This window comes from Diorhabda carinulata, chromosome X (genome assembly GCF_026250575.1).
Source record: "Diorhabda carinulata isolate Delta chromosome X, icDioCari1.1, whole genome shotgun sequence".
NCBI lineage: Eukaryota > Metazoa > Arthropoda > Insecta > Coleoptera > Chrysomelidae > Diorhabda > Diorhabda carinulata.
In genome coordinates, this window is record NC_079472.1 from 23989223 (window position 1) to 24016262 (window position 27040).

Sequence of the window (27040 nt, forward strand, 5' to 3'; positions counted from 1 at the left end):
TCCGCCCTGGAGCCGGTCCTGTCTAGATGTATTGGCGTTCTAAAATTCAGCAAAGACGCGACCAGCGCCCTTGATTTACTTTTTATAAACCACGCAATCCTTTTTATGTTTTTTTTTAAATAGTTTTCTATTATAGCAGATGGTTTATTTACTATTTATTTATTTGTTATGTTTCTTTATTGTTCTAGAACTTTATACTAACTAAGAAGTTTATGAAAAATAGTCGTAGTGAACAGACTGAATTAGCAAAGTAATCGAAGAATTTAAATAAATTATTCAAGTTAGTTACATGATAAGGGAATTATTATTTGTGTATGAATTAGTTGTGTAGTGTTTAGATAAATTAAGTGAGTAAAAGACAGTGTTTATTAATTTACCCCACGAATAGAAATCGTATGAATAAAGAAGAAGAACATTACATTTTTAACAGACTTATTACAATACATATTGGCCTTAATTCTGAACAATATTAATTATCGACTGATTTATTTCGTCAATTATGACAAATTCTCATAATAAGAAACAATTTTTAATAGGAATATATAAAATCGTGTTGTAAAATATACAGAATTCCACTAATTTGTTTTTTCAGTAAGCATATTTCACGTTATTTTTTTCCAAACCGAAAATGATACAAACTAATTTGTATTAATTTCGTATTCAAATACTTTCAGTAATCGCAATCTGACTGAAAAGTCGTCCATAAATCAACCGGAGTTAGAGCGTGTTTTTGAAACGGCCGGCATCACGCACGTACATCGTCGGTTTGATACATCGAAGGGCATAAAGTACTAAGTAGAACAAACAATCCATAACTCATGGTGCTAATGATGCCAGTGCCTACACCATTCACTTCTGCACGAGATGAATTGGCAAGAGGGACGCAAAAATTAATGACACTGGGTGCTTGCCTCGACGACGATGTGGAAAGATAATGTTTTTTTACTTGATGTAACGAGATTTCAGGAAATTTTTCCAAGATATAAAGAGCGTCTTGTTTTGTTCGGAATATTCATCATATAACAGGTGATCAAAAAAATTTAGAACTTGCAAGTAAACAACGGTTTTTACCTCATAATACCACCCCAGCTAAGGGGTGGTGATTTATTTCTTGAATTTAACCGTAGAAGTCGATAAAAAAGTATTCCAATCACAAATTACTATATGTAGTTTTTTCTAAAAACAAAACATATTTTTAATAGATATTTCACTAAAAAATAACTCACAAACTTCAGGTTTTATAGAAAAAACTATAAGTTGAATGTAACTTCAAGAAATAGAAATTTTTTTTTTTTTGGTTATAGACCTGATTCAAACCGAGTGAGATTGAGGCGAACTTGGGCATTAGTACTACTGTATACATTCAATATTGCATGAACATTTGGCTGTTAAAATAATTTGTTTGCGTTGAATAACTCATAATTTCTCAATCGTTCAAAAAGAGCTCTTGTCGACTAGTGCTGAACAATGCTGAAAAATTTCAATCGCGGAGCTTGATGAATCATGGATCTATATAAATGAACCCGGAATTAAATAACCATCGACTCTATGGGTCTTTCAAGACGAGCCAAATTCAACACAAGTTATTCGTGGACTAAGCACCCGAAATAAATGGTCGCCAGTTTTTTCGGAATAACTGAACGGTCAATTCTGAATAGTACACCAGCATTTTTTTGTCAGAAGATCTCGAAAAAATCAGGGAAATCAGTCGCAGAAGACGAATCATTCTCAACCACGATAATGCGACCACTCACACATCAGTTCAAACAAAAACGTTTTTGGACAGTTAAAACATCGAATTGATATGTCATCCGCCGTACAGTCCTTGTTTGACACTCAATGATTTCTTCTTATTCCCGCAAATCATAAATAAATTACGGGATCAACGTTTTTTCACACCTGAGGAAGCGGTTGGTGTGCTCAAATCATATGTTTTGGAGGTATCTCAATTGGAGTGGAAAAAATGTTTCTACAATTGGTTCAAAGGCATACAGATCTCCATGCTGAATATTTTTGAATGTTATGAAGCAATATCAAGTTATAAAATTTTTGATTTTATTTATCTATCTCAAAACCCTCGTAATAGAATCATTATTTAATAATCGTACGACAGACACACATTCTCAAGGATTTCTAATATTTTCACAACCTCCACGTTTTCTCGTTTCTCCATTAGACTGTTCTATAGATTGAAATTCGTCAAAAGTACACGAATTTTTTCAAATTGCAATGAATAATCGTTCGAAGTAAATTTAAAAATTATAATCAAACGGAGCGAAGAGATATTACCGAACCATGAAACAGATAAAAAAACGATTTAACCAAGATCGATCGTCTCAATGAGTACCTATCTGCGATTGGAAATCTAATCAATTGTCTCCGTCTTTGAAGTTTAAGGACAAAAGAAAGCTTTTAATATATATTGAACAGTCATTAACAGTTAATAGTAGACGATGAAACGGTCTTTTTTCTCCTAACTGTTGTGTAAATTCCGATATAAAAAGAATGAGGTGGACTTTCTGAGTATATATATTTCGAGATTAGAAATTTCTAAGTTTTTCAAATTCAACTATATTCTCATGAATGAGTTCAATCCGATTAATATTTTCTTGATCGTTTCTCGACTGCTATATCTCTTGACTCAAGATCATTTTTTACTCAAAACACATAAAAAATTAAAAAAAAAAACATTTCTCTTTTTACTTAGAAGAATATATGATATACTCGTAAGGTCTTGAATTTTTAACTCTGTTATTTCTTTCTTTCAATCGTGAAGTACTGAGCAAATATTTTTGTAGATTTTTATTGGTTATCGACCTTTTCAAAAGTTTAAATTTTGGTTATCGAGAATATATTGAACAGTTGTTCCATATTCTTTTAAAACTTTAAACCCTACATATTCGATATCCAATGGTGTATTTGATAACCGTTAGAAGATCATTTTCTTATTATAAGTCCGTCTTAGAAAATGACCATTACTACGCCAGCCAACTTTGTAATACAAATACAAGTGTTAAATGTTAATTCGACAGGTTAGGGTTCAATTAATCTGTAGATCTCTATAAATTGTTCACAGAATGTTTAGTACAAGAGTTTGTTTTGCTGTGAGTTTTCAAAAATGATAAAAATGGCAAACAATATAGGAAATAATGGAAGAGGTTATTCGATATAACAAGAAGTTGACTTTCTTTAATTCTTTAAAATAATTTTTTTTTGGTATATACTCCTTAAATGCTTACCACCTTACTTATATTTAGCAGAGCAGAGTTTATGAAAACTTCATTTAAATCATTGCACATTTTCGTAAGATCTTTCTCCTATTACTCCATTTTCGATGCAATATTACTCAAATCGTCATATTTGTTCACAAAATTGCATCAATTGGACAACAAAAGAGGAAAGGGATGTATGAGAAGCCTGTTTACTAAGAAGACAAATAGATTTCTAATTGTTCAAGTACCATACACTTTGCAGCGTATTCTCTTGTCTTCTAATCTGTTATCTGAAGACACGATGGAAAATTGTTGCCGCACCCTCAATGCCACACCAATCTCTTATATCTCTTATATTCTGTAGCAAGGAATGTTGTTTATGACCTGGTCCTCTCCTTCCGTCGATCTTTCCCGCCAGGATGAGCTTGCGAGTAGAATATCTCGGTCCTCGCAGGATGTGTCCCAAATAAGATACTTGTCGTTGTTCAATCACCGCGATCAGTTCTCTCTCCACACCCGCTCTCCCCAGTACTTCTTCATTCGTCATGTTCTCGGTCGATGGGATCCGTAGAAGTCTGCACAACAGCCACATTTCCATTGCTTCTATTCTGTTCAAGGATCTCACTTTCAGGAACCACGTCTCCACACCATACAAAAGGATTGATCAAATATAACATTTTATCACCCCCAATCTAAGGCTTAGGGGACCTCTCGGGGGATTAAGAACTGATTAAACTTTGTGAAAACTGATTCTGTAATTGCTATCCGAGTTTGAACTTCAGCGTCGCAATCCCATTTTTCATTTAACATACATCCAAGATATTTAAATTTATTGACTCTCTCTATGTTATTTCCATTGACAAGTAATTGAGCTTCGCCGTGTTGTTGTTTGCTTATGACCATTAGTTTGGTTTTATGCGAGTTTATTATGAGTCCGTTTTTAGTTCCAAGTTTTAGTTGATAGAATTGACTAGCTTTTGTAGGACTTCTACGTTGTCGGCTAATATCGCAGTATCGTCGGCTAAAAAATTCGTTCCACGTCCACGTCCAAGTTAAATAACATGGGTGGAATGTATCCCTGATGGACTCCTCTAAGTATCTGAATGTGTTCTGTAGTTAGAGAGCCGCTAGTTCTCATTTTTGATATGCATGGAGCTTTTGTATGATCCCGATGTCTTTACTATCAATATCAACATCCTTTAGGATGTCAAACAGTATATAGAGCAAACGAAGACATCTTTTCTTTGCATAGCATTTTTGAATTAGTAACTGCATACAGAATAGTACTTCCCTGGTACCTAGCCCGTTTTTAAGCTCAAACTTATTTTCACCACTTATTACTGCTACTTACACTAATTACTTGAAAGATCGATTCATCATTTGCCAAATGAATAAAAGCACAACCTTTCCTTTATGTTCAAGTTATACTGTTACCGTTTCGTATTAAACTTAGTTTGTCTATTTAGTTGGGAATTTTCTAATTTACATTAAATTCTAATAAATATATTGACCTGAAATTTCTCGTTCTTGCTTCAGTTGATATACGTAAGTACGTAAGAAAATTTGTGAAATATTCAATAAAATTGCCTGAATTAATCAACTCAATTTTTATATGAAACAGATTGTTATAGAACTTTTGAATCTAACTTCTAATAGATAGAGAATATTTATGATTTCAGTAGAAAATGACATTTCTAATTTTGCAGTTATATTTATTAGTAAAACGGGAAAAACTATATTATTAGTATTGGCTCGATTCGAATTTTTTTGTGAACTGTTTACCTGAGGTTGTGAATGTTTTTATAGAATCAATTTCTAAGGAGGTATTTGATTATTTACAGCATTCTAGAGTGAAAAGTAAACTAAAGATTGTATAGTTTAGTAATAAGTGTTAGTTCATAAATAAATTACGTAAATAAGATACACCTTTTTTATAAATTGACATCACCGTTTAAAAAGTGTTAAAAACATTACAATATAATGACTTTTTCTTGTGCTTCACTGTCAAACAAAAGCAAAAGCGATTTTCATCACCTCAAGAAAGTTGTTGAAAACTTGCAAAACCACGTTTCTACAATATCAACTTCAGGGTAGAAAAAGTGTTTCAAAATTGATTCGGGATTTACGAATATTTTGAAAAGCAACGAAACAATTTGTTCCGAACTTATTAACGTGATTAACGTGATTACGGGAACAGTATTTAAATGGAATATCGTTCAATAATCTATCTATTTATCGAAAACAAATATATACATAGTAACTCACCCATTTCGTAATCGTTTCGTAATTACCAAGTATATATTTAGCAGTAGGTCCTTTTTATACACTGAGTCTTTATATTCTAAGGATAACATAAAATATGAATAGAAAATTATCTGTGAATAAACAAAGAATATTTGAACAAAATAAACATGTTTTGTCTGCATCATTAATAATTTTGTCGATAAATAAAATCCTTATAAAACAACGGCATATAAACTAAAAGAAGTAACGGTTACGGGCTCTGTAGGTGATAAAATAACAGTTTTATTATCGTAGTGTGAAATTTGTTGTTCCAATTTTCATGAGAGACCAACCCTACAATTTGTTAAGAAGGTTTTCGGAACCTTTTTCAGATCTTGCCAAAGTTTTTTCATTGTAAAAGTTTTGGATGACGTATATTTCATCTGACTTTAATTCAAATTGAGCATTATTTTCCACTTATGGTTTTCTTATGATGAACTTTTTTGTGTTTCAACTATTATATAATATTATGTCTCAAGCCAATGTCGGCCGAAGACTACATTAAAGAATTGATCTAAATCAACAGTGTCATATTAATATTTTTGTTTTTCCGACTGTACAAGACCATACAAATATTTCTATTTCGTTTCAATTCATTTAAGTTGGAACACTAATCTATAAGGACTAATTAATGACATAATAATATAAATAAGTGTAACTTTCTACGTGGATTGATCAAACAGTAGTGTGCCGATCAACTCGCTTCGATTTTTGGTGATGAAGATCCATTTCAAATCACTTTGTTTCTCTGGTTGCACTTCGCTACAGGATAAATTTCGTCCAAAATAAGCTGTTGTGTCAATCAAGTGACACATCATGAAATTTGTACAAAGATATGCAGAAAAAATTCAATTGCGTCAAAAGACGTCTATAATATCGAGACAAGTGACGAAACATGGATATATGCAAATGAACCCGAAACTTAATTACAATCGACTGTATGGGTCTTCCTACATGAGCCGAATCCCTTAAGAGTTGTTCTCTTTGTCGAAATAACTGGACAGTGGACATGTTGCCGTTGTTCCATTAGAGCAACGTGCAATAGTCAATTCTGAATGGTACAACAGCATTAATTTGCAAGAATTGATATAAAAGATCGAGGAAATCAGTTGCAGAAGATAAATCATTCTCCATCACGACAATGCGAGCTCTCACACATCTGTTGAAATAAAAAAGTTAATCCTTATTTAACACCCAATGATTCCTTCTTATTCCGGCAGATCAAAACAAATTGCGAGGTCAACGATTTTCACATGTTTCGACGGAGAATATTTTGAAAAATAGCAAAGCCATATCCAATTATAAATATTTATTTTTATTCGCCTACCTTAAATAGAAACCTTCGTAAAGCATAAATCATAATTGAAGAAACATTTATGGTTTTTCATATTTCATATTGGAATCGTGAGTATGAGGTCGAACATGAAAAATATAAAACATCATTCATGAATATGGAAATTAAAAATAGCTCAGGAACTTAATCTGGGTCACTCCAGAAATTATGTCAATTTCTATGGAGTTGAAACCATGGTAACTCATTATGAATTTTGAATGTATGTTCAGGTATGACATAGAAAAATTGATGAATGCATCATTTAAGATATTGTTAGAGAGCTCAATAAGAAGAATACCATAATCTAAGCTAAAAATCTGTAACGACATCAACCTCAGTATCGATATCAAAGAGTGCTGCAATATAATAAACTCGAAATCGTAGGTCTATCAGAATAGAAACCAAGCTGTTCAACATATATAGAAGGTTTCATATAATCGGGTGATAGTTCTCAATCCCACCCTTATTACCATTTTTAAACTGTTTCAAGGTCAAAGGTATGTTTTAAGCTTATTTCAATATATACTAAGTAGTTTTACTAATCAGTCATTGAACTTTCATCATATACTCGAAAATATTGACTTTTTGAATTGTGAAGTCGTCAGCTAAATGGATGAATAACATAGTCGTCCGAGATTTTTCTTGAATTAAACGAAAATGTATCAAAAAAAATTAAAGAAATATAGAATAATATAACACATATTTATCTAATAATTAGTAAAATTTACTTATATAGAATTTAAATTTAATCTTTTAGTTCAAGACTAATAATAAATGGAGTAAAAGCATCCGTATACAAAGCCTTTAACAAGTAAACAGTAGGTATGGTTACTACCTATCGATATTACCACTCGATAGAAAAAATATTTATATTTACTCAAACCAATTTGTGAAGTATTATTCAATCATATAACTACCATTTCATTAAGAAATATCAAAGGAATTTTCTCAGGTTAGGTTAGCTTTCTTATAAGCCAAGATTATATCAATTTACAGTGGGTTTTACTACTTTTATGAGTATTGGATCTATAGCAGAAGGACAACGTTAAAAGAACAACAACTATTTTCATTGAGCAGATTTTTTAATATTACATTTTAGAATCTTGTATCGAAAATTTCATATTATTTTCCACAATGTATTTCTGATCATGTCGTTGATGTATCAGACGATCAAGTAATTTCATCGGACGATTAAGATATTTTATTCATTCATTTAGGAGACGACTAGAAATAACCTAAACTTTTTTTAGAAATCAACATGAATATACACATTTGAAAAACTATTATCATGAAACTGATATGAAACTATGAGAAATACGATTTGAAAACAAAATATAATGACTATGAAGGGTAGAAGGAGGAAGAATATTGTTTAAAAAGTGTATTAAATGAGGTTAGCATCTTAGGATGAATTTTGAAGGAAGCGCCAAATATTAATTACGTACAGGAAAACTTTTCACACTTAAATACAACGCAACTTATCGAAATTTTTAATATTGAATTATGACATTGAATTTTCTAACATTGTTCAATTTATCTACAATTGAAATATTTATACTATAACTTCTAACCTCTTCCCTCTGTAGAGACGTGGCATCGTATGCAGGAAACTTTAGAAGTTTGCAAATTCTTCATACTTTGATATGGATCCTAAATTCATATAACTTTGTTGCATCAGAGGAATAAAAAATAAATCTTGCTGCAGTCAAATCAATCATATATGAACTGATAAAAGAATCTGCACCAACGAGCTTGCAAGCACTGTGAACTTTGTAAGATTAGTTTACAATGGCTGTCGAAGACAAACTTTTTTCATACCCTGTTTCAATTCGATCTTAAGCGAGTTATTTATTTAGAACTTGCAAATATAAATTACAAAAGGTGTTTCAGCAAATGATATATGATTGTCACGATTAATAACCTGTATACCGTAGATGATTCATGTCGAAATATTTTTCTTGAGTAGTTTTCAAACTGATTTCTCATTTAACCCATTATGTATTTCTTTGCTTATCTATGGTCGCACTGTATGTAGCCTACTCTTTATTCTTCTATTTCACAGAAAAAAACGCTCAGTTTTTTAATCCTCATCAAATTAAACGTTGTATAAAAACTACGTAAAAAGTAATTACAGTTTCCATTAAATGTTTTATCTGTTATTTATCGACAATATAAAGCACCTTCCGTAAATCCCTGAGCGACCTCGCGGCATTCCAAATGTGTTAAGATTTTATAAAACCGCCTTACAGCCCTACAGCGGGGAACTTCTATCGGATTCGCCCTTTTCCCCTTTTTTATGCCCTCTGTGCGTGTGCGACTCACACAACCATCATAAAGAGAAAAGTAATAAAAAAGGAATTGTCTTTTGATATTTTCTACAGAATATGTATTTTTTTCTTATTATTTTTTTGGTAGTGATTTATTTTGAAATGAGATTCCTCATGCTTTTATGAGTACTTGACTTTGTTTGACATCGATAGGGCCGTAAAAGTATTTTCCTGATATGTAAGTTCTACTTATAAATTTTATATTAAAAATTTAAATTACAATATTACAGAATTTTCAATTGCTGCAACCAAGTAAACTTTCTAGAACATGTTATAATCAAAATGTATTTATTGCAACTGTGCTCAAAGTTAGTTTCAGGTTACATCAATTTAGTCAATTCAGTTCAAATTATTTCATAATGGCTATTTAGGCATTAGAGATTCCAAATTGACGGATCACTCTCAATTTTGTAATTATAACCTTGTTTTTTCTCTTTATTCAATTTAGAGTCTGTATATCTGATAAAAATAGAAGTAATTAGATAAACTTGCACCAAAAACATTCTAATGAATTTTCTATATAATATAACGCTCAGTACCCATTAAGCGTAGAGCTCTTATAATCATTTGCATCGATAGAGTCAAGTTTGTTTTTAAGTTTTAGATGTTTTCTTCTTTATGTTTTTTCTTTCCAAGAAAATAACACGATTTGACATTTGCAGGTTCATTGGAGTAGATGCAAAATGCAAATTTTATCTTTTCAAAACATTCCCAATGTGATCATTTACTCAATGCGCTGCGCGATGAACACTCTGATCCATTTCGCTAGTTGATTTCATACAAGTGAACCATAATATCACTTTTTTTTAGTCAAGTATAATCTACTACTGCATCGAAATAGGAAAATATTTGAAGAAAAACAACCCATATGATCATTCTAAACTGAAACAACTGATCTACCAAGAGTTGTCTGAAAAGTTTGCAGCATAACAAAGGAACAAGATATTTTTTCCATACACTCAATCCATCATTTTTGAAGATCGTCTATGTACACTATTCCATGAACATTCAAAAACCGATCGCCATCACTTTTCTACTAATGAAACCGTCTTTACCATTTTCAGAGCAGGTTCCCCCTGTACAATCCACCAACTTTATGATATAGTTTTAAACCAAAAGAAAAAAATCCGACTTATTCTGCGTGAGCCTTGATAATGTTCATTCGCAAGCGCTTTCAGTCCAAAATGAACAAACACAGTTTTTGGTACTCTCGATGCTGTAGAGACTCCGTACGTAGTGTCTAGCTCCTCTTTGATTTGCGTAGGCGTATTATCCTTCGAAACCAAATATTTAATGACTTATCGATACTCAATTTCAGAAAATATTGTCGAAGAGAAGCAGCATTTAAAATGGCTTAAAATCTAGTAAGAATCTCTCAACGCAAACGAAAATGTATTTTCCAACTTTGAGGTCAGAAAATATTCTCGACTTTTTATTTTCGATCGAACAGTACCTTATAGGGAATTACTTCGGATGCAGAGACCTCAGCTATGTGTTTGGAAACGTTTGAAATCTTCACGTGCTTTCACAGGAATAACATAATACAGTGAGTCATGAAAAATAATAGTTATGTGGAAACTCTCATGTGACTTTTCCTAATTTCGCTTACAGTAAAAAATTTTGTTTTTGTTCAATATTATAAAGGATTAAACTATGCAGACGATGCGGTACTGTTGGCGGAGAACGAGGACGATCTGCAAAGGCTACTGTACCAATTTAACAAAATAGCAAAAAAGTTCAATATGATAATATCAGCGACAAAGACAAAATCAATGGTTACTTCCAAGACACCGATCAGATGTAAGCTTGTGGTGGATAACAAAATAATACACCAGGAAATGAAATTTAAATATCTGGAAATCGAAATATCTGGACACGGGGACGTGGAGACGGAAGTAAGAAACCAAGCTACAAGAGCCTCAAGAGCAGCATCATACCTAAATGACACTATCTGGCGAAATAAAAACATTCGAACTGAAGCAAAAGCCCGCATATACAAGACCGCAATTAGACCTATATTATCCTATGCAGCAGAGACCCGACCTGAGTCCTCTAAAACGTAACGGATATTGGAGACTACAGAAATGAAACTAGTTCAAAGAATAGTGGGTAGAACACTAATGGATAAAGAAAGGGGTGAAAACATAAGACGAACATGCGGGATAGATAATATCAATGACTGGGTACTGGATAGAAAGATAAAATGGAATGAGCACATTGACCGCATGACGGAAGAACGAATTGTGAAAATATCAAGGGACAAATCACCAGCAGGACAAAGAAGCCTTGGAAGACCTGGGAAAAGATGAAGTGACAACCTCCCAGGTGACTGAGCAGAGGCAATGACGTGAAAAAAAAACAGGCAATGATGCCTATACGCAGCAGGAAGAAGAAGAAGAAACTCTCGGAAAATCATAATATTTGCAACTCTTCACGAATGCCAACTTTGACTACATCCCAATGAACAAGTTAATTCATGGTTTTGCTAAAATATAAAAGAGAAAAATCAATGATAATGATAAGGAAAAAATATTAAAAACTAAATTAGGTTGATTCTAACTCTATATCGTCTTCAATATCACTCAAATTATTTTTCCCGACAATATCAACACCTTCATTTTCAATAGCTTTCAAGTTCTTGTTTCCAGTATTCAAACGTCAGTAAAATTGCATATTTACTGGAACTATAAATTTTACGAGCATGGTGATTTTAGAAATTTTTAAAGATCCGAAGGAATGGAAATGTCACAATTATGTTCCAGATCCATTAAATTAATTTCAGGGGATAAGCGACATACTTATTTTTTAACTGTTCTATAAAATAATCTGAAGAATCATTATTCCACTATATAAATAACTATTTTTTCATACTGTACTGTAAATTTAATTACAGTATTAATTTGGGTCCGAAAAATGACACTTTATAGTATCCTTGTAATTTATATTGATCTTAAATCCTCCCAATCCCATTACAAAAAAAATGTTAACAGTAATGGTGCAACTACTGTTACCAGAAACATTTATTATAGGAATTACTGGATGACCTTTATTTTCAATAATGCTGGAAGATGTGTGGTTTTGGTTTAATACTTGTACAAATGTTCCACCCCCTTGTATCATTCTTGCTCTATTTTTTTGCTCTCGACGGATTCTTCCACATATTTTTCAGACACACTGATGAACTCTTCCATCATCCATGCCGTTTTAAAACATTGATATTAGCCCCAACGTTAACAAAGTCCTTCTGAAGCAATGTCCGGTGTACTTTTCTGGATGCTCAATATTGAGGAATTCAGCAACTTTTGTAGGTGCCCCTCAACAGTGTGTACTCCAACTCTTTGACCTGCGCATTTTCCTTGTCTGTAGCCTACCAAAAGTGCTTTTATTGAAAACACAACCGAATACTGCTGATCACAGTAAAAACTCGTTGAACACGTGTTTTTGTCTGATTCATACTAACTGAGAACTAATATCCTTTACTTCTAAATTATAAATGTCTTTTCGTCGATGACTTCTGACAATGTCAATTAATGCGATACTTTCACCAGTAAATATTATTTCTCTGAGTCGTCCCTCAAAAATGTTTCAACTTCTTCTTTTCTTAGCACCTTTAACTGGTTTGGTTGGTAGTCAACACTTTGGTTTGTCAAAGAAGCTATTAACTTATTAATGAGACATTCTCATTAACCATAATCATTGATTTGACTGAAAATTTAAGGTTTGAAAAGAATGCTTCTAAAAAACAACTGTTCTTACCACATCAAAAAAATAAGCCAACATCACATTTTCATTAGCACTTTTTACATAGCATATTCTTTTTCATACCTTTTCGAAGACGCAATTAGAATAATTTGCACCACTACTTCCGCACATTCCTCAGCAATTTTATTTGAATTATCAGCTATTCTTTCGGAAAATATTTTTTGTATTTCCAAAAATTTTACAATGCTCAGCCATGTTGATATAAACGTAGCTTTTTCTTTCCTATAAAAACAATGATATTTTTTGATGGATAAAGAAATTTTTATGGTATTATAGCGCTATACAGCGATAAATTTTTTTAACGAGCAGAGAGAGAAATTACAAAACTTGTTCAACTCAAATTATCTCGACTTGTGGTATATCCCTTGTTCCGCCAATGACTTACATAGAAAAAATATTTATGGAATTTCATATTTTGAATTTCAATTTTAAAGATATAAAAAAAATTAATTCTTAGACTTTTAAGCAACAAGTCACGTATCGTTTTTTTTTTCGATTCTACATTGTATCAGAACTATTTCGTTCATGTTTTGAATGAACCTCACTGAAGATAATTACACATATTTGCATGCATCTCCGTACTATAATTGAATAAAATTCATCCTAATTTTATAAAAATATACTAATAAATTCAATTAAATTGAGTAAAATCTATCTACGCTAATTACCATCTGTCCCCATCTCGACTCTAATTTTGAATTCATTGGTTGACACATCATCGAATATGAAAATAATTGGGTACAGGCTCTCTCTTATCGGATATCCGGAAGTGGTTGTCGAAGCTTTTTAGACGACGCCATATGCAATGTCACGTGCGCCGTATATCTCGAGAGCTCTTTTTACTGAAAAAAGTCTCTACGCCCCAATTGTCCACGGCGCGTTGTTTCTATTGTAACTCGACTACAATGAGTGGGTCCTTCACGAGATATACCAGATCGTACTCGTAATTATCATTATTGTTGTAAGAATTTGCAAGATACTTTTGCTAATTAACCAAAAGTGAATAGAGTTTCTTGTGGATGATAAGTGGCACTCAACATATCTTTCATACAAAAAATGTCGCGCCAGGTGAAAAGAGATACATTATCATTTATTTGGAATACAAAATAATATAAGAATTGAATACTTGGAATATATCGAAAATCGGAACCAGAACGGAACTATCCCCATAGAAGTACAGATTATAATCACGGAGGCAGTCTTAGTATTGAATTTTATCATGGAGAAATTATAGAAGAAGTCAACAACAACAAAATTTGTGATATATCATGAAAAAATGGTCTGACATTCCGTCTCTAAGATATAGTATAGGATCTTGTTCCTTAAATTTGAATAATTATGGAGACTGAGCTATTGGAGTCCTTATTATGAAATAAACAACAATTTGATGATCATATATATTGCGATTCTTGGACTCAAACTATTGTTTTGTTTGTTTCATATATTTGTTGATAGTTATGACATTGAATCCATAATAATTACATTTCTGTAATCTGTTGTTGTTGTTATTTGTTAGTTTAGATATTTTAAATTAAAAGGTACTCAAATACACTGAATACACTGACATGTTATTAACCTTAGGAAACTCTAGTGCAGCTGTTACGCGTTATGCAGAAAAGTTTCCTCGAAGAAACAGTAGTAAAAATACATTTATAGCCATTGAACGACGTTGTCGAGAAGCTGAGAATAAGAGACCTAACTTCTGGTAGGCTAAGAACCATTAATTAATTATTTTAAATATAGTTGATCAAAATCCAACAGTTAGTGTAAGGAATAGCGCAAAACAAAAAAATACATCCAATTACTTGGAGGATACTTAAAGAACAACAGCTACATCCTTATTATTACAAACAAGTCCAAGAGCTCCTCTCAGACGATCTACTGGATAGAGTAGATTTTTGTCTAGCTTCACAAGAAAGTACAGCCCTCAATCCAAATTTTTTAAAAGGACGATGCCACGCTAAACGAGCGAAGATCTCTTTTTTTAGGCATGATGAAGATCCGCCGCACTTTGATAAAAGATGTCGTGATTGGTTTAGTAGCCATTCCGCGAATCGATGGATTGGTAGAGGTGCAGAAGCTCCGATTCATCGGCCTCCTCGGTCATGTGATTTTAATCCCTTGGATTATACACTTTGGTCGTATCTTAAAGAAAAGTGCTACAGAGGTAAATTCACCTCACGAACTGAATGACAGAATTCAATGTCACTTCAATGACCTCATAGCTGACTCCCAACCGTTTAGAAGATGGATAATTTAGAAAAAACGGATTTATGTCTTCGTGAAATCGGAGGACATTTTGAACACTTACTATGATTGAATCCTATTTTATATTATTAGCCTTCTTTCAAATTTTCATCTTGTGATTTTAATCATTATCATTACTTCATTCCAGCATCGGTTATTACTTCATTTTCAATATTACTTGGTACGAACCGTGTAACTAGCGCCCTTTATGAGAGTCATACATACAAACAAATTCATTGGATGTATCAGCTTCCAAAACATATTCGTATAAAATTTCAATACAATGTTACCAGTAGTTGCGGCAAAATTAAAAAAGTATATAATTTTTTTCTCTTTTATCCCAAGCCAACCCAAAATATTTTGCAGTTTTCTTTCTATCCTAGAGATGGGATCACCTATTTTTTAAAACACCCTGTTTGTATTATCATCTTCACATATAGCTCATAGAGTAAGTGAGATATTAGCAATAAACTATTTTCGTTTTCATTATTTCTTGGAGGGTTCATATTTTTTAAAGAAATCAAACGACTTTTTTATTTTTATATCTTCCCATAGCAGGATCGAAGATTAGACATTTTGTTAATTTTTAATTGTAAAGCCTCGCTTGTAAACAGTTAATAGTTGTAGTTTATCTTAATAAAAAACACATCGACGCGATGGTGCATTCATTGAACCAAAATCTATTTTTATTGGTATTGAGCTTTAATGGCTCGGTATCGACTAGCACCAGACGCGAATTCGGTCTATAATGGGTCTGCGAGAGCCCTTATTTATGCCAGCGGTCCTTCTTAATTTACTTATTACCGTATTACACTGTACAGTTTCTCTGCCAGAAGCCTTCCCAATTTGATAAATGTCTTTTTCGAACGGGGCGGTTTAATAGCGCTCTTAATTGATATTTTAATCTTTTACTTTTATAGTTGCCACTGTTTAAATTTATGAAGCAGGTTAGATAAAGAGGGTTTTATAAAGTTAAAGTACCCTTTGTTAGGAGTTTTATTGGAAGTTGGAGAAACATTGTTCGGCTTACTGACATTATTTTTTACGTTTTAGATGCAGGCAAAATGGCTTTAATGCCTTTGAAGAGTTGCAATAAAACGTGAATCAATGTCATGAATAAAATATACGAACTGTAGCTTGATTTTTAATACTATCTTTGAGGAAGATGTATTAAAAAAGGAATTTATTTTTGAAGACCAAAGACAGAACCATTACATTATATTTACTTAATAAATAATTGAAATTTAACTGAATGGTTGGAATTTTCCCTAATAAATCGAATGATTTTTATAAGAATAGCACATGAAGATTTTCAAATCACAATTTCAATGAATTCAGTCAACTTTATATCTTATGCTTTCAAAGATTCAAAAACCTTTGATTTATCACATTCTTCAGCGACTATTAACTACTTTTGTTTCCATAATTCAATTCATATTTAGTTCATCTTCTATTCTGGTTGTAATAAAAATTATTTAAGGTTCCGTGAGATTTTTGTTTTTATAATATTATTGCTTATAAAATAAGTTTCACTAAATAAGTGTGGTTATATTAACAGAACTAATTTCTTTTTGTTTATTAATATATTTAGAAGTCTTCGAACGCTTTTATTCTAAATGAACTTCAACACTCTCAAAACGTTCTCTTATAAGAGAGAAATACTTCTAAAATATGAATTATTTAGACTTTTTCCAGTCCAAAAAACAGTTTCGCACGAATGGGGCAAACTCCACTGTAGAACTTTTAATCAGTGTTGTTCGTCCAAAAACTTCTCAAAGTTCTACAGATAATAAATTATTGTATTGGCAAATAATAAAGTTGAAGTTTGATCAAATTGGCTTTATAAAAAAAGTTTTGATGTGCCTAATGGCAATGTATTAGCTTTATATCGTTGGATATATCTTTTTTCTGTCTAACAGTGGTCTTTATTTCTGATGCTGTAGTGAAAAAGCGGAATTGTTAGACATAAACTTAATAGAAAGTTTTATCAAATACCGACTTAAGGGGCGTTTACACTATTCAAGTGATTTGATAAAGTCAATGAATTTACGTGACTTGTTCCCAATGGAACATGTTAACCATACATTGAGCTCATTTGATCGACTGAATTTACTATGCTGGAAGTTGAAACAAGTGCAATTTTTACACAACACAACAATATCCAAAAAAAGGCGTCAAATAGATGATCTCATGATATATCTTGTAAATATTACACAGAGACTACTTGAAACTCCTTTGATCCTCGGTAAGTGATCCAGTGTTTAACTCAAATTATCTTTATTTTTTGTTATTCCTCACGCACAATTTTTGCTAATTCCTCAGCAAGAACCATTTTACTTGACCAGTGTAAACGCCCATTTACTGAACTAATTTCATTACAACGAATACATGAAATAACTATTAATAGTATAAAAGTACAAGGTTTGACTTAAACGTACCAAACCTAACTTCATATATGTTTATTTCAGCCTGCCTTTGTATAGTCCCAGGTCATAGCATTTTGAGAGTTTTGACTCTTTTTTAAATGAAAAAGTTGAAGACACGATGATAAAGAGACGGATGAAACTTAATGTGAAAAATTCATCACAATTAATTTCTGTAATGAAATATCTTGTGTTGCATAGGTTCTAAGCATATTCAAAATCAAATTTCTGATGCATGTGATCCCTTATTTAGGTCAATCTGTATGACAATTTATCTAGACCTCAATATTCATTCGACTGAAGATCAGGCTTGTACAATTCAGAGTATGGATATATAAATTTTTGAGGCGGAAAGAGAGAGGTTCTTTGGGTTGTTTGTGATGATGGGATGAGGACATTATTTTAATGGGATATTCTTTAGCTTTGGCCCTGATATAGGAAAGATTGATTTGCAGAGCTAGAGTTGTGGTGGATTGAAGAAGGTAGAGTCGTGTGGACCGTAATGGAATGAAAAGTGCAGAAAAAAGAGAAAAAAAGAAAGAAAAAGATAGTAGAGCTCGACAATCAAACGGCTCTTCGAACAATGTCAGCTGTTGTCGCCCATTTGGCTGGTCAACCGGCTCACTAGATTATAGAGAAACCATAGAAAACCTTGTATAATCGTTGTCGTGCATTATCATGCTTTTATGACATTTTGATAAGTATATAACATTATATGAGGTTCTTATATGTCTGGTTTGTAGCGGTTGGCTATTATACGACCGCCAAGAATCACAACTAGGTCTGTATGTACCTTCAAACTAATGCTTTCCTATACGATAATAGATCCATCTTCATAATTGATATTTTCTGCATTATTGAATGAGGTATTTGGCTCGTTAGGATGTCTACATAATCACCTATAACGATGATAACAGTATATTTAGTAGATTTACTTCAACGAGCTGCGATGTCTTTGTGATTATTTACGGTTAGAAATTGACAATTTGCGGGTCTATATGGAGTATAGTGACTTTCTGGTAATGTTATTTATAAATAAAATCTTGATTTAGTACGGTAAATGAAGTGGATCGATATCATAGTACCAGATTCCTCAGAAATCTTGTATTATTATTTGCCAGGTCTTATTTAGTTCATAATCGTGTTCCAATCACAGCCTATTTTATCAAAATATTCGTTTGCACTTTCTATTCATCGATACATGTTCAAGTAATCCAAATTTTTTCCAAAAATACGAAATACATTATTGATTATTAAAATGCTTAATGAATTAATTTCAGTGTTTCTTTGTAAAAAATCATTGCATGAAATTTTTGTTGAAATTGTCATTTTCCAGGGAATATTTCGAAAGTTTCAAGGGTTTATTTGTTGTTTCGTCCCTTCTTCGATAGATTCACGTATACTATAGAAGGTAAAATGTCTGTTAGGGTTAGAAAACGCTTCAAAGAAAAAGTTGGATTTGTTTTAGTCTCTTTTCATGTATTTTATTAAATTCAGAGAAAATCTTACTGAAGAGTTTGCCGATATAAAATGTATGTTGGTATTGTAGCTATTCCTTTATATAAAACGTTTTATATTTGAAAAACAGTTCTACATAAACAATTGTACTTATTGTATGTTTCGGTCTAATTTGTATTTGATTACACGATTAACGGATATCAGATACATAAACCGGTCAAAGTTATACATTCAAAATATTCAATATCATATCAAATAATGTCACTTAATGTTTCCCATAAATAATAATATAATGAAAATAATATATAATAAAGTAATTTGGAAAATAGAAATTGGTTAATTCAGAAAAATTTGGAAACACGGCAATGATTTATTTTTGTTTGAATCTATTTGAGTAGTACGCTAAATCCAATTTTAAACAAATGTATTAATGAAAGGATATAAGTGCCATTAAATAATAATATAATATCTATAAGTACTTAAAGGACCGTAAAAAATATTTGTAGCATGTCATTTCGAGTCCGTTTAGCACGAAAATTTATTTATTATTTTGATGTATTGGCGGCGTATTTCTTGTTTTTCTCTGTTGTTGACGCAGCTTTTTTTTAAGATATCTATGAATGTGGTTTGAAACACTGCACTTTCTAATTTCGTTATTAATGGTAGCGAAAATGTTGCATGCATTTTATTATAAGAGATTCTTCTTCATTTGCTCTATTTTCAAGTATCTTCTATATGTTATCGTTAATAGTTAGCGCTTGGTTCCGTCTGAATGTACTTGTTTTCATTGTAGGAAAGTTTATTTTTTCTATTTCTATTGTAGTGGAGGAAAAGAGAGGAAAAGCCTTATTTCACGCTCTTCTCTTTTTCTTAATCTATTAAGCACACATACTTTTTCTGTCACGTAAGAAATTGAATTAAAACATTAGGCAGTTATCTCATAAAAAATCTGAATCATTCAATCTCTTTCTATTCTACTGTGATATTTGGTTTGTTCGCACAGACTATGTTAGTAATTGATCATGCGCGTTTTGAAAACAGCGTTCCAACGGTGTTAAGTTCTTTGTCTCTGAGAGTTACATATTGCCGCTTTATCTTAAAAATTAAGTTCTACCTGTTTTGCGCAAAGATCAGTTTTCAAGGAACTAAACATATCCACCTCTATAACAGTTTATTATGCCTTTATTGAGTCACATCTTCTCAATTTTAGCGATTCTTCAAACGACAAAAGAGTGTGTTAGATATTTACTCAGATTAAATAGCAGGGGTCCCTGCGGAACATCTTTTAAATAATCTAAATATTGATTTTTCTTTCTGTATTCAACTTTTAAAAATATTTTCCTAATCCATAAGCACGCTACTCCAGTTTTAGACAGATCATTGCACAGCTATCTACTTAGGAAACGCGGAGCACGAACTTTATCTACCTTACTCCGCGTTCAGAATTAGTCATACTTTACAATGCAAAAAATGCACAATCACTTATCAATTAAAATCAAATCTATAAAATCTTTTCCCACATTTGGCAATAATTTGGAGGCATATTTACTGGAAAGTGCCTTGTTTTGTCTACAAATTGTAAAAAATTTTTTGACATAGAAGCATTTCTCTCTGTCTCTCTATAACATAACTTAGTTATTCTAACAATAAGACACACATAATTAAAGTATATTAAGGTATCATATATCAATTACATGAATTATTAGATTTATTGCATTAGACAGGAATAGAAAATGATATTTCCATCGTCGATAAAATATTTATTTCTTCTAATTTATGGACCCTCTATAAAAATCTCAAATAATGTTAACTAGAATAAGAATCAACAAACAAGGAAGAAAAAAATGTAGCATTTATGGGATATATTACTTAATTGCTATGTTTAGATTTTTTGTGTGGATGATTTTCATAGAAATATGAAAAGTTCTAGACTTTAGAACGTTTATTCATCATTTTTCCATATCCATATCCATCATTAGATTGCAAAATATGAGAATAATAAAATTGTTTCTAACTACTACAACTTACGGTCTGATTAGTAAGCTTCTGAGTTGATGAAACGATAAAAAAATTTTTAAGCGTGCAAAAACTGGGAAAATATTATCAACTGAGAATTTCGTAATCTCTTGTCACTTTAAACTTACTTCATTTTACACTATAATGATCATAAGCGAAGTCTTATTGAAGCAATAAAGTCTTGCTGAAGCACTAGACTGTAAGTGGTGGTTGTAAAATAGTTATACTGTAGAAATATGTGTTACCAGTTTGACTGACAGTATATCAGACTCGACAAAAACCTTTGTGAATCACAAATATTTTTTAGATTGCAGGTCTGTTTATTCGTGGGTGCGGATCTGTAATAATTGGCGAAGTCTAAGGGAATAAATTGAGATATTGGGAATTTATTCAAAGAATATTGAAAATTAATTTGGAATGATCGACTTTAATAAATCAGTGTATAAATTAAAATTAATTCTACAATTTCAATGCGAAGCACGCGATAATCATAATATCAGAAAGCTTATAATTAAAAAAATCGTATTCGTTCGTATTATTTTCATCGAATGATATTTTAAAACTTCTCCAAAATTCCAACTGATCTAAATACACATAATGCTCGCTAAATATTGATGTTATTAATGGAATTTTGCTTTAAGAGATTAAACAAATTGAAACTATCAGTCCCCTACATTCTATACTTGATTATATCAACTCAGCTACAGCACTTATTTATTAAACTCTGTTCACAACACTGCTTTTTGCCTCTTCTTTTATCTGGTTCAGCCTTACAACGTTGGAGCTACTAAACCACCCCTAGCCTTAAGACGTCTTTTCCTTACTCATACAGTGTGCTGTAATCCCTCTAATTCTGTACAACACAATTATTTTCCTTGAATCAAAAATAACTATAAATATCTCTGATCTCGGTGATCTCTTCACTCTTTTCTCCTCTGTGGACCAAAACTACCGATACTCCTATCACCAGTTACAATAAATATGGATTTTAAAGAAGTGCTTATAGAAGTTCTAGAAAAAGTTTTTCTCAAATTCATAAACTGAAACCTCCGAGACTTAATCCGATGTCAATCGCGTAGTCACTTTCAATCTAATCTAATCGCGAACTCATACCTTTCTTTTGCTTGTTGACTGTCTTATGTCTTGTACTGTTTAACGGTTGAACTATACAGCATCACCATGCTAAATAAGCCTCGAACAATATCTCAAAATCCATAGGTCATCTTGAAGTCGATCTTAAGCTTTGATAAAGATTCTTGACACGATTTATGATAATAGGTGTTTTTATATTTCTCTGAATACAAAAAGGTACGAATAAAACTGAGAAAAAATATTAATGTCATTAGTAGAAACAGTCGAGGTACAGTGGCTCTCCTACACACCCGACACAGAACGTTATAACATTTTTGTTCTATTCTAAGATGCTTCCCTTCCATGTCTTGGGAACAAAAATACCTTATTATACGGCTGGATCCAAGATTTTTTTCTAAATTTGGTCTAGTTGATGAAACATCTTCAAGATTACAAATCAATTGCTACAGAAGATATTTTTTAAATTCAGTTATGGACAAATCTTCATTATGAATTTCGCGTAAATAGTATGAACATTTAAGACTGCAATTGTGAGTAATGATTTAGAAGCTAGTTTTTTATACCACTTCAATGTTTCACGTAGAGGATTGTCGGAAATACCAATAGCTACTTTACCTTCATTACATACCCGATATATCTCAATTTCCGCCTCTGTAAATATCAAGTTAAAATGAGTGCAGTATTTCAGATTACGACAAGTCTGATCTTCCTTTGTTTGGAAGTACAGTATTGAGCTATTGAACAGAAGTTACAACCCACATTACTTATCAATTGGTCATTGTCACAGTTTTACTCGTTAATTTTGCTTGCTTGCTCTACTTTCAAAACACATCAACCCGTTTATCTCTGTTCATAGTCTTTATCGAATTAGTTTCATATTTATTTTGATTTACTCACCGGTCCAAATTGTTCGAAGTATGTTTTCACGTCTTCTAATGTGGTAGGTGCAGATAGTCCGCCTACGAATATTTTTTTCGTCCTGGTAACCATCTATAACCAAAAAATTAACGTTAATTTTAATACAAATGAAATGAATCTTTTCTAAAAATTTTAAATTAGTTAGAAAAAATACATTTTGAAGACAAGGGAAAGTATTGGGTACTAGACTCATAGAAAGAAGTATATTGTGGTAATGTTCCATGCAGTTTTGCCTTGTCAGCAAATATGAAATATCTAGAATGTTCGACTCAAATCTGGAACGCCACATTGTCAATTTTAATGGAGGAGTATCAAGAAGATATGTTCAGTGTCATGGAGAAATAAACATAGATTTTCTATGCAGATTTAGTAGGTAGTGTTTGTAGGAGCTCCATCTATTAAACAAAGAAATCCAACTGAATATTCTTGTTCTGAAATTCCTAAAATTAGTGTTTCACACACTTTATGTCATACCCAGTAAAGATGCATTTATCAATTCATAAATTTATCTAATTAGTACTGTATAAAATAAATATTGATAAAAAAGTTGAAAGAAAATTAATGAACAATGAAATTAACAAAGGTGACCTACAAGCAACAAAGTTAAGACACTACGAGTGGCAAAAATATCAGGTGAAATGAATTTTTTCTGGTATTATATTATATGTCAAGAAATAAAACATCAGTTTCAGCTGTTGATTTATTTTAATAACACTTTTCTTTAACTTTAATAACACTTTCGTTTAACTAATAATGTAATTCATTATGGAGTTCCAAAAATCACTAGCATTAGACTATGAATATGATCCTATCACGATTCACTTGAAGATACATTTCTAAATATCACTAGCATCTTTCAAAAGTCTATCCTATCCATAGCCAATCGATCTTCTGCACTACTCCTCAATGCCTCAATGTGTACATCAATTACCACTGCATTAATTTACTGAAAATGATTTTCAGAATCAGAAAATTCGTAGAATAGAACCACAGTTAATTTCAAATTTTCTATAGAAACCAGAGAAAATACGGACATAAGTGATGAATGATTTGAAACAAGAATCAGAAATAACGAAAAACCTCTGAAAATAGTGAAATTCAACATCGAGGGAAATTTTTGCAGGGATCTATCTGAAAGTTATAAAACACCAGAGCCTACTCGTATATGCATATTTTTCAGTTACATATATTGATACGAAGTTTGACCCATTCTATTAATTCATATCCATAGGATTCTCTCTTTGGAAAGAACTAAGGAGAAAATATTTTTTGTTTAAAAATGCCTTTTGTGCCTCCGTCCGTCTGCAGCGGGTATTTTTTGTATCTCTCGTCAGATTAAGCTTACTCTTACCTATTGTTAATTCTGGATAGTTTTTCTGGGCGAATGGGAAGAATTTGATTTTTTCGTGATATATTTTGAAGCGAGACTTGTTTCGCCATTCCTCAATATTGTTCAGTACATTTTGAATTAGTGGCTTCAATGTTTTTATATTTTTTCCTTCCTATTTATTACAATATCGTCAGCATTTACACTCACAAGTAATGGGGATGTGATACAAGAGGTGAAGTAGTACACCGCCATGCATGGAAAATAATGTGCTTAGGAAGGATCCTTGAGGATAGTTTTCTCCTATATTTTCTGGTTAATAGATATTGCAACATTTGTTTAGACTACAAAGATACTTTGTGTCAAGAAGTTATCTATGTATGCCGTTAAATTGAAAGTTATGTTCAAATTTATCAGCGTTCATTAGATCGTATGCTTTTTCGGGATCTATAAATACCTCCTATGAATTTTTGACCATTTGAAAATGCAGCAGGTATATCTGATTCTAGCTTTATAGTTCTACCATTTGTTAAATTATTCTTTTGGAATCCATTCTAGAACGGCAAATTTTGCCATGTTAATTTACGGTTCAATATCTTCTTTAAAACCTCACACTTTGTACATGTTAGAGATATTGGTCTGCAAAACGCTACCAAGGTTTTTGGCTTGTGTGGTTTGGGTATTTATAACCGATCTCATTCCTCTAAAAATAATTTATGACTAAGAATTATGACGAATAAATTTCAAATGATTGTAACAAAATTTGTAGCTAGGAGTTCAATAAATTGTATTCTCTAGTCAGTTCCCATACATCAAATGAATACCAAATGATGTATCGATGACTTAAAGGAGAATTAATGTCGATCGCTTATTGTAAATTCCTTTAAATAATATTGTGAGGATTGGTTTATTCGTTAGTACGCGATTATAATCGAAGGGTGCTAGTTTTAAACCGATCGATTTAGTTTAGACGAATAATATATATTCTGGATTTCATTGATCGATTTCGTGGCATAGTAATATAATAGAATTATCACACTTCCACAGATTCAAGTTATCCCTAGCTGAATTAACGATAAGACTGAAATACATTAGTCGAACACGCTGATAAACAAGCTAAGCGGGAGTTAATTGAATACTTACTACCAAATGCCGCTTTGTCGTGAATACGCACAGATAAGCCATTTAAAATATTTGGTTGTCGGTATTGAGTGCATTGAATTATGCCGATTATATACAGAGAAAAGCAGAGACATACTGCAAACACAATAGAACTGATATGTCAATTCAGTAAATAGGAAAAACGTAAAGTAAGTGAAGATTTAATGTTTTCAAAAAATCTATTGATAATAGATAAAACAATTCAATATAAATTTTTTAATTTGAAGTAAAAGAAGTAGAATTGAAGATGAAAGGTACACAATTCTGAGAAAATAGGAAGACAGACATTAAAAGAGGAAGAATACAATTCAAACAGAAAACAAGTTGTGAAGTGAGTGCTACCAGAACATTATAGAGAGTGTCTCATAAACAATATCGGTTTCGAATGTTCCCTTTATTTATCAAATGATCATACAAAAAGAAAATCTTAATATTTTATGTATAACCCATCTTATTCTATGGTTTTAAACCAAAGTTCAGAACGTTCTTTACTTTTGGATGCCAAAAATTGTAGCAAATTTTTCTCATGCAAGAATTTCGCAATATCCAGTTTATTTTTTTTGCAGCCGTAGTTGGGAATACAGTTTCAACCATTTTATTGTCTATCATGTTCCAACCTTTTGATACCCAAGTCACATTTGAACTTGATAATATACCAGAAAAAAGGTTTAATGAGCAGAAAATGCTTTCACAAATTGTGGGTTTCTTTCGAACTAACATTCGATAGTATTTTGAATATATAAACGACATTGATTACAACTTTTTTCAACTTTTAGAATCAGTATATCTCTTAAACGATGATTCTGAGAAAGTATTTCAATTTTTTATAGATAATCGTGTTGCTGAAAAATGCAAAAACCAATCATTGAGAGTTTTCACCTCGAAATTTGTTTTTCTGATACGGCAGGAACTTTTTAGTAATAGGTTCATAATCGCACTCTTATGGTTGATTTGACGAGTTAAATCCCTTTATCCATAGTACGGTTTTTAACTTAACTTGTTGTAGAACAGATACGTGTTAATTAGTTCACAAACTGATGATACTAAACTTCTTACCTTTATCGGATTCAAATTCACACAAATATCTAACCCAAAATAATTATCAGAGGCTTGGTTCTAGAATCCGGATTTGCGGGAGGAAGAAAATGTAGGAAATTATAGATGCAATGATATATTATTCAGATAATAAGTAATTGTGGGTGTTTCTGCGACAAAATTCAGGATATTATTGCCAGTATTAGTTCATGATTAACAAAATTCACTCAGCCCAGCTCCTCTAGAGATATTACCTTTAAATTTAAAAAAAAATTTCTTCAGAATCTATAGATTCGAATAAAAAAATTTACAATCTGATCATTGTTCTGTATTAAATACTAATTTATGAATTGATAATGAATAAAATAAACGTTATGACTCTCAGTTTTTTATAATGTTACCGGAATGTTAAAAGAATACCGGTGGTTATACCTTTACGTTTACAT

At 31.7% G+C, this 27040-nt stretch overlaps 1 protein-coding gene across 8 annotated transcripts in view; it reads right to left on the minus strand.

Annotated features, from left to right (window-relative positions):
* Window positions 1–27040, minus strand: part of LOC130901729 (RNA-binding protein Musashi homolog Rbp6) — a 1060444-nt gene that overhangs the window by 328514 nt on the left and 704890 nt on the right. For all 8 annotated transcript variants that reach the window (XM_057813296.1, XM_057813291.1, XM_057813297.1 and 5 more), the window contains one exon: window positions 23051–23143. In XM_057813296.1, coding sequence (XP_057669279.1) covers window positions 23051–23143 — 93 coding nt within the window. The remainder of the gene's footprint in view (window positions 1–23050; window positions 23144–27040) is intronic.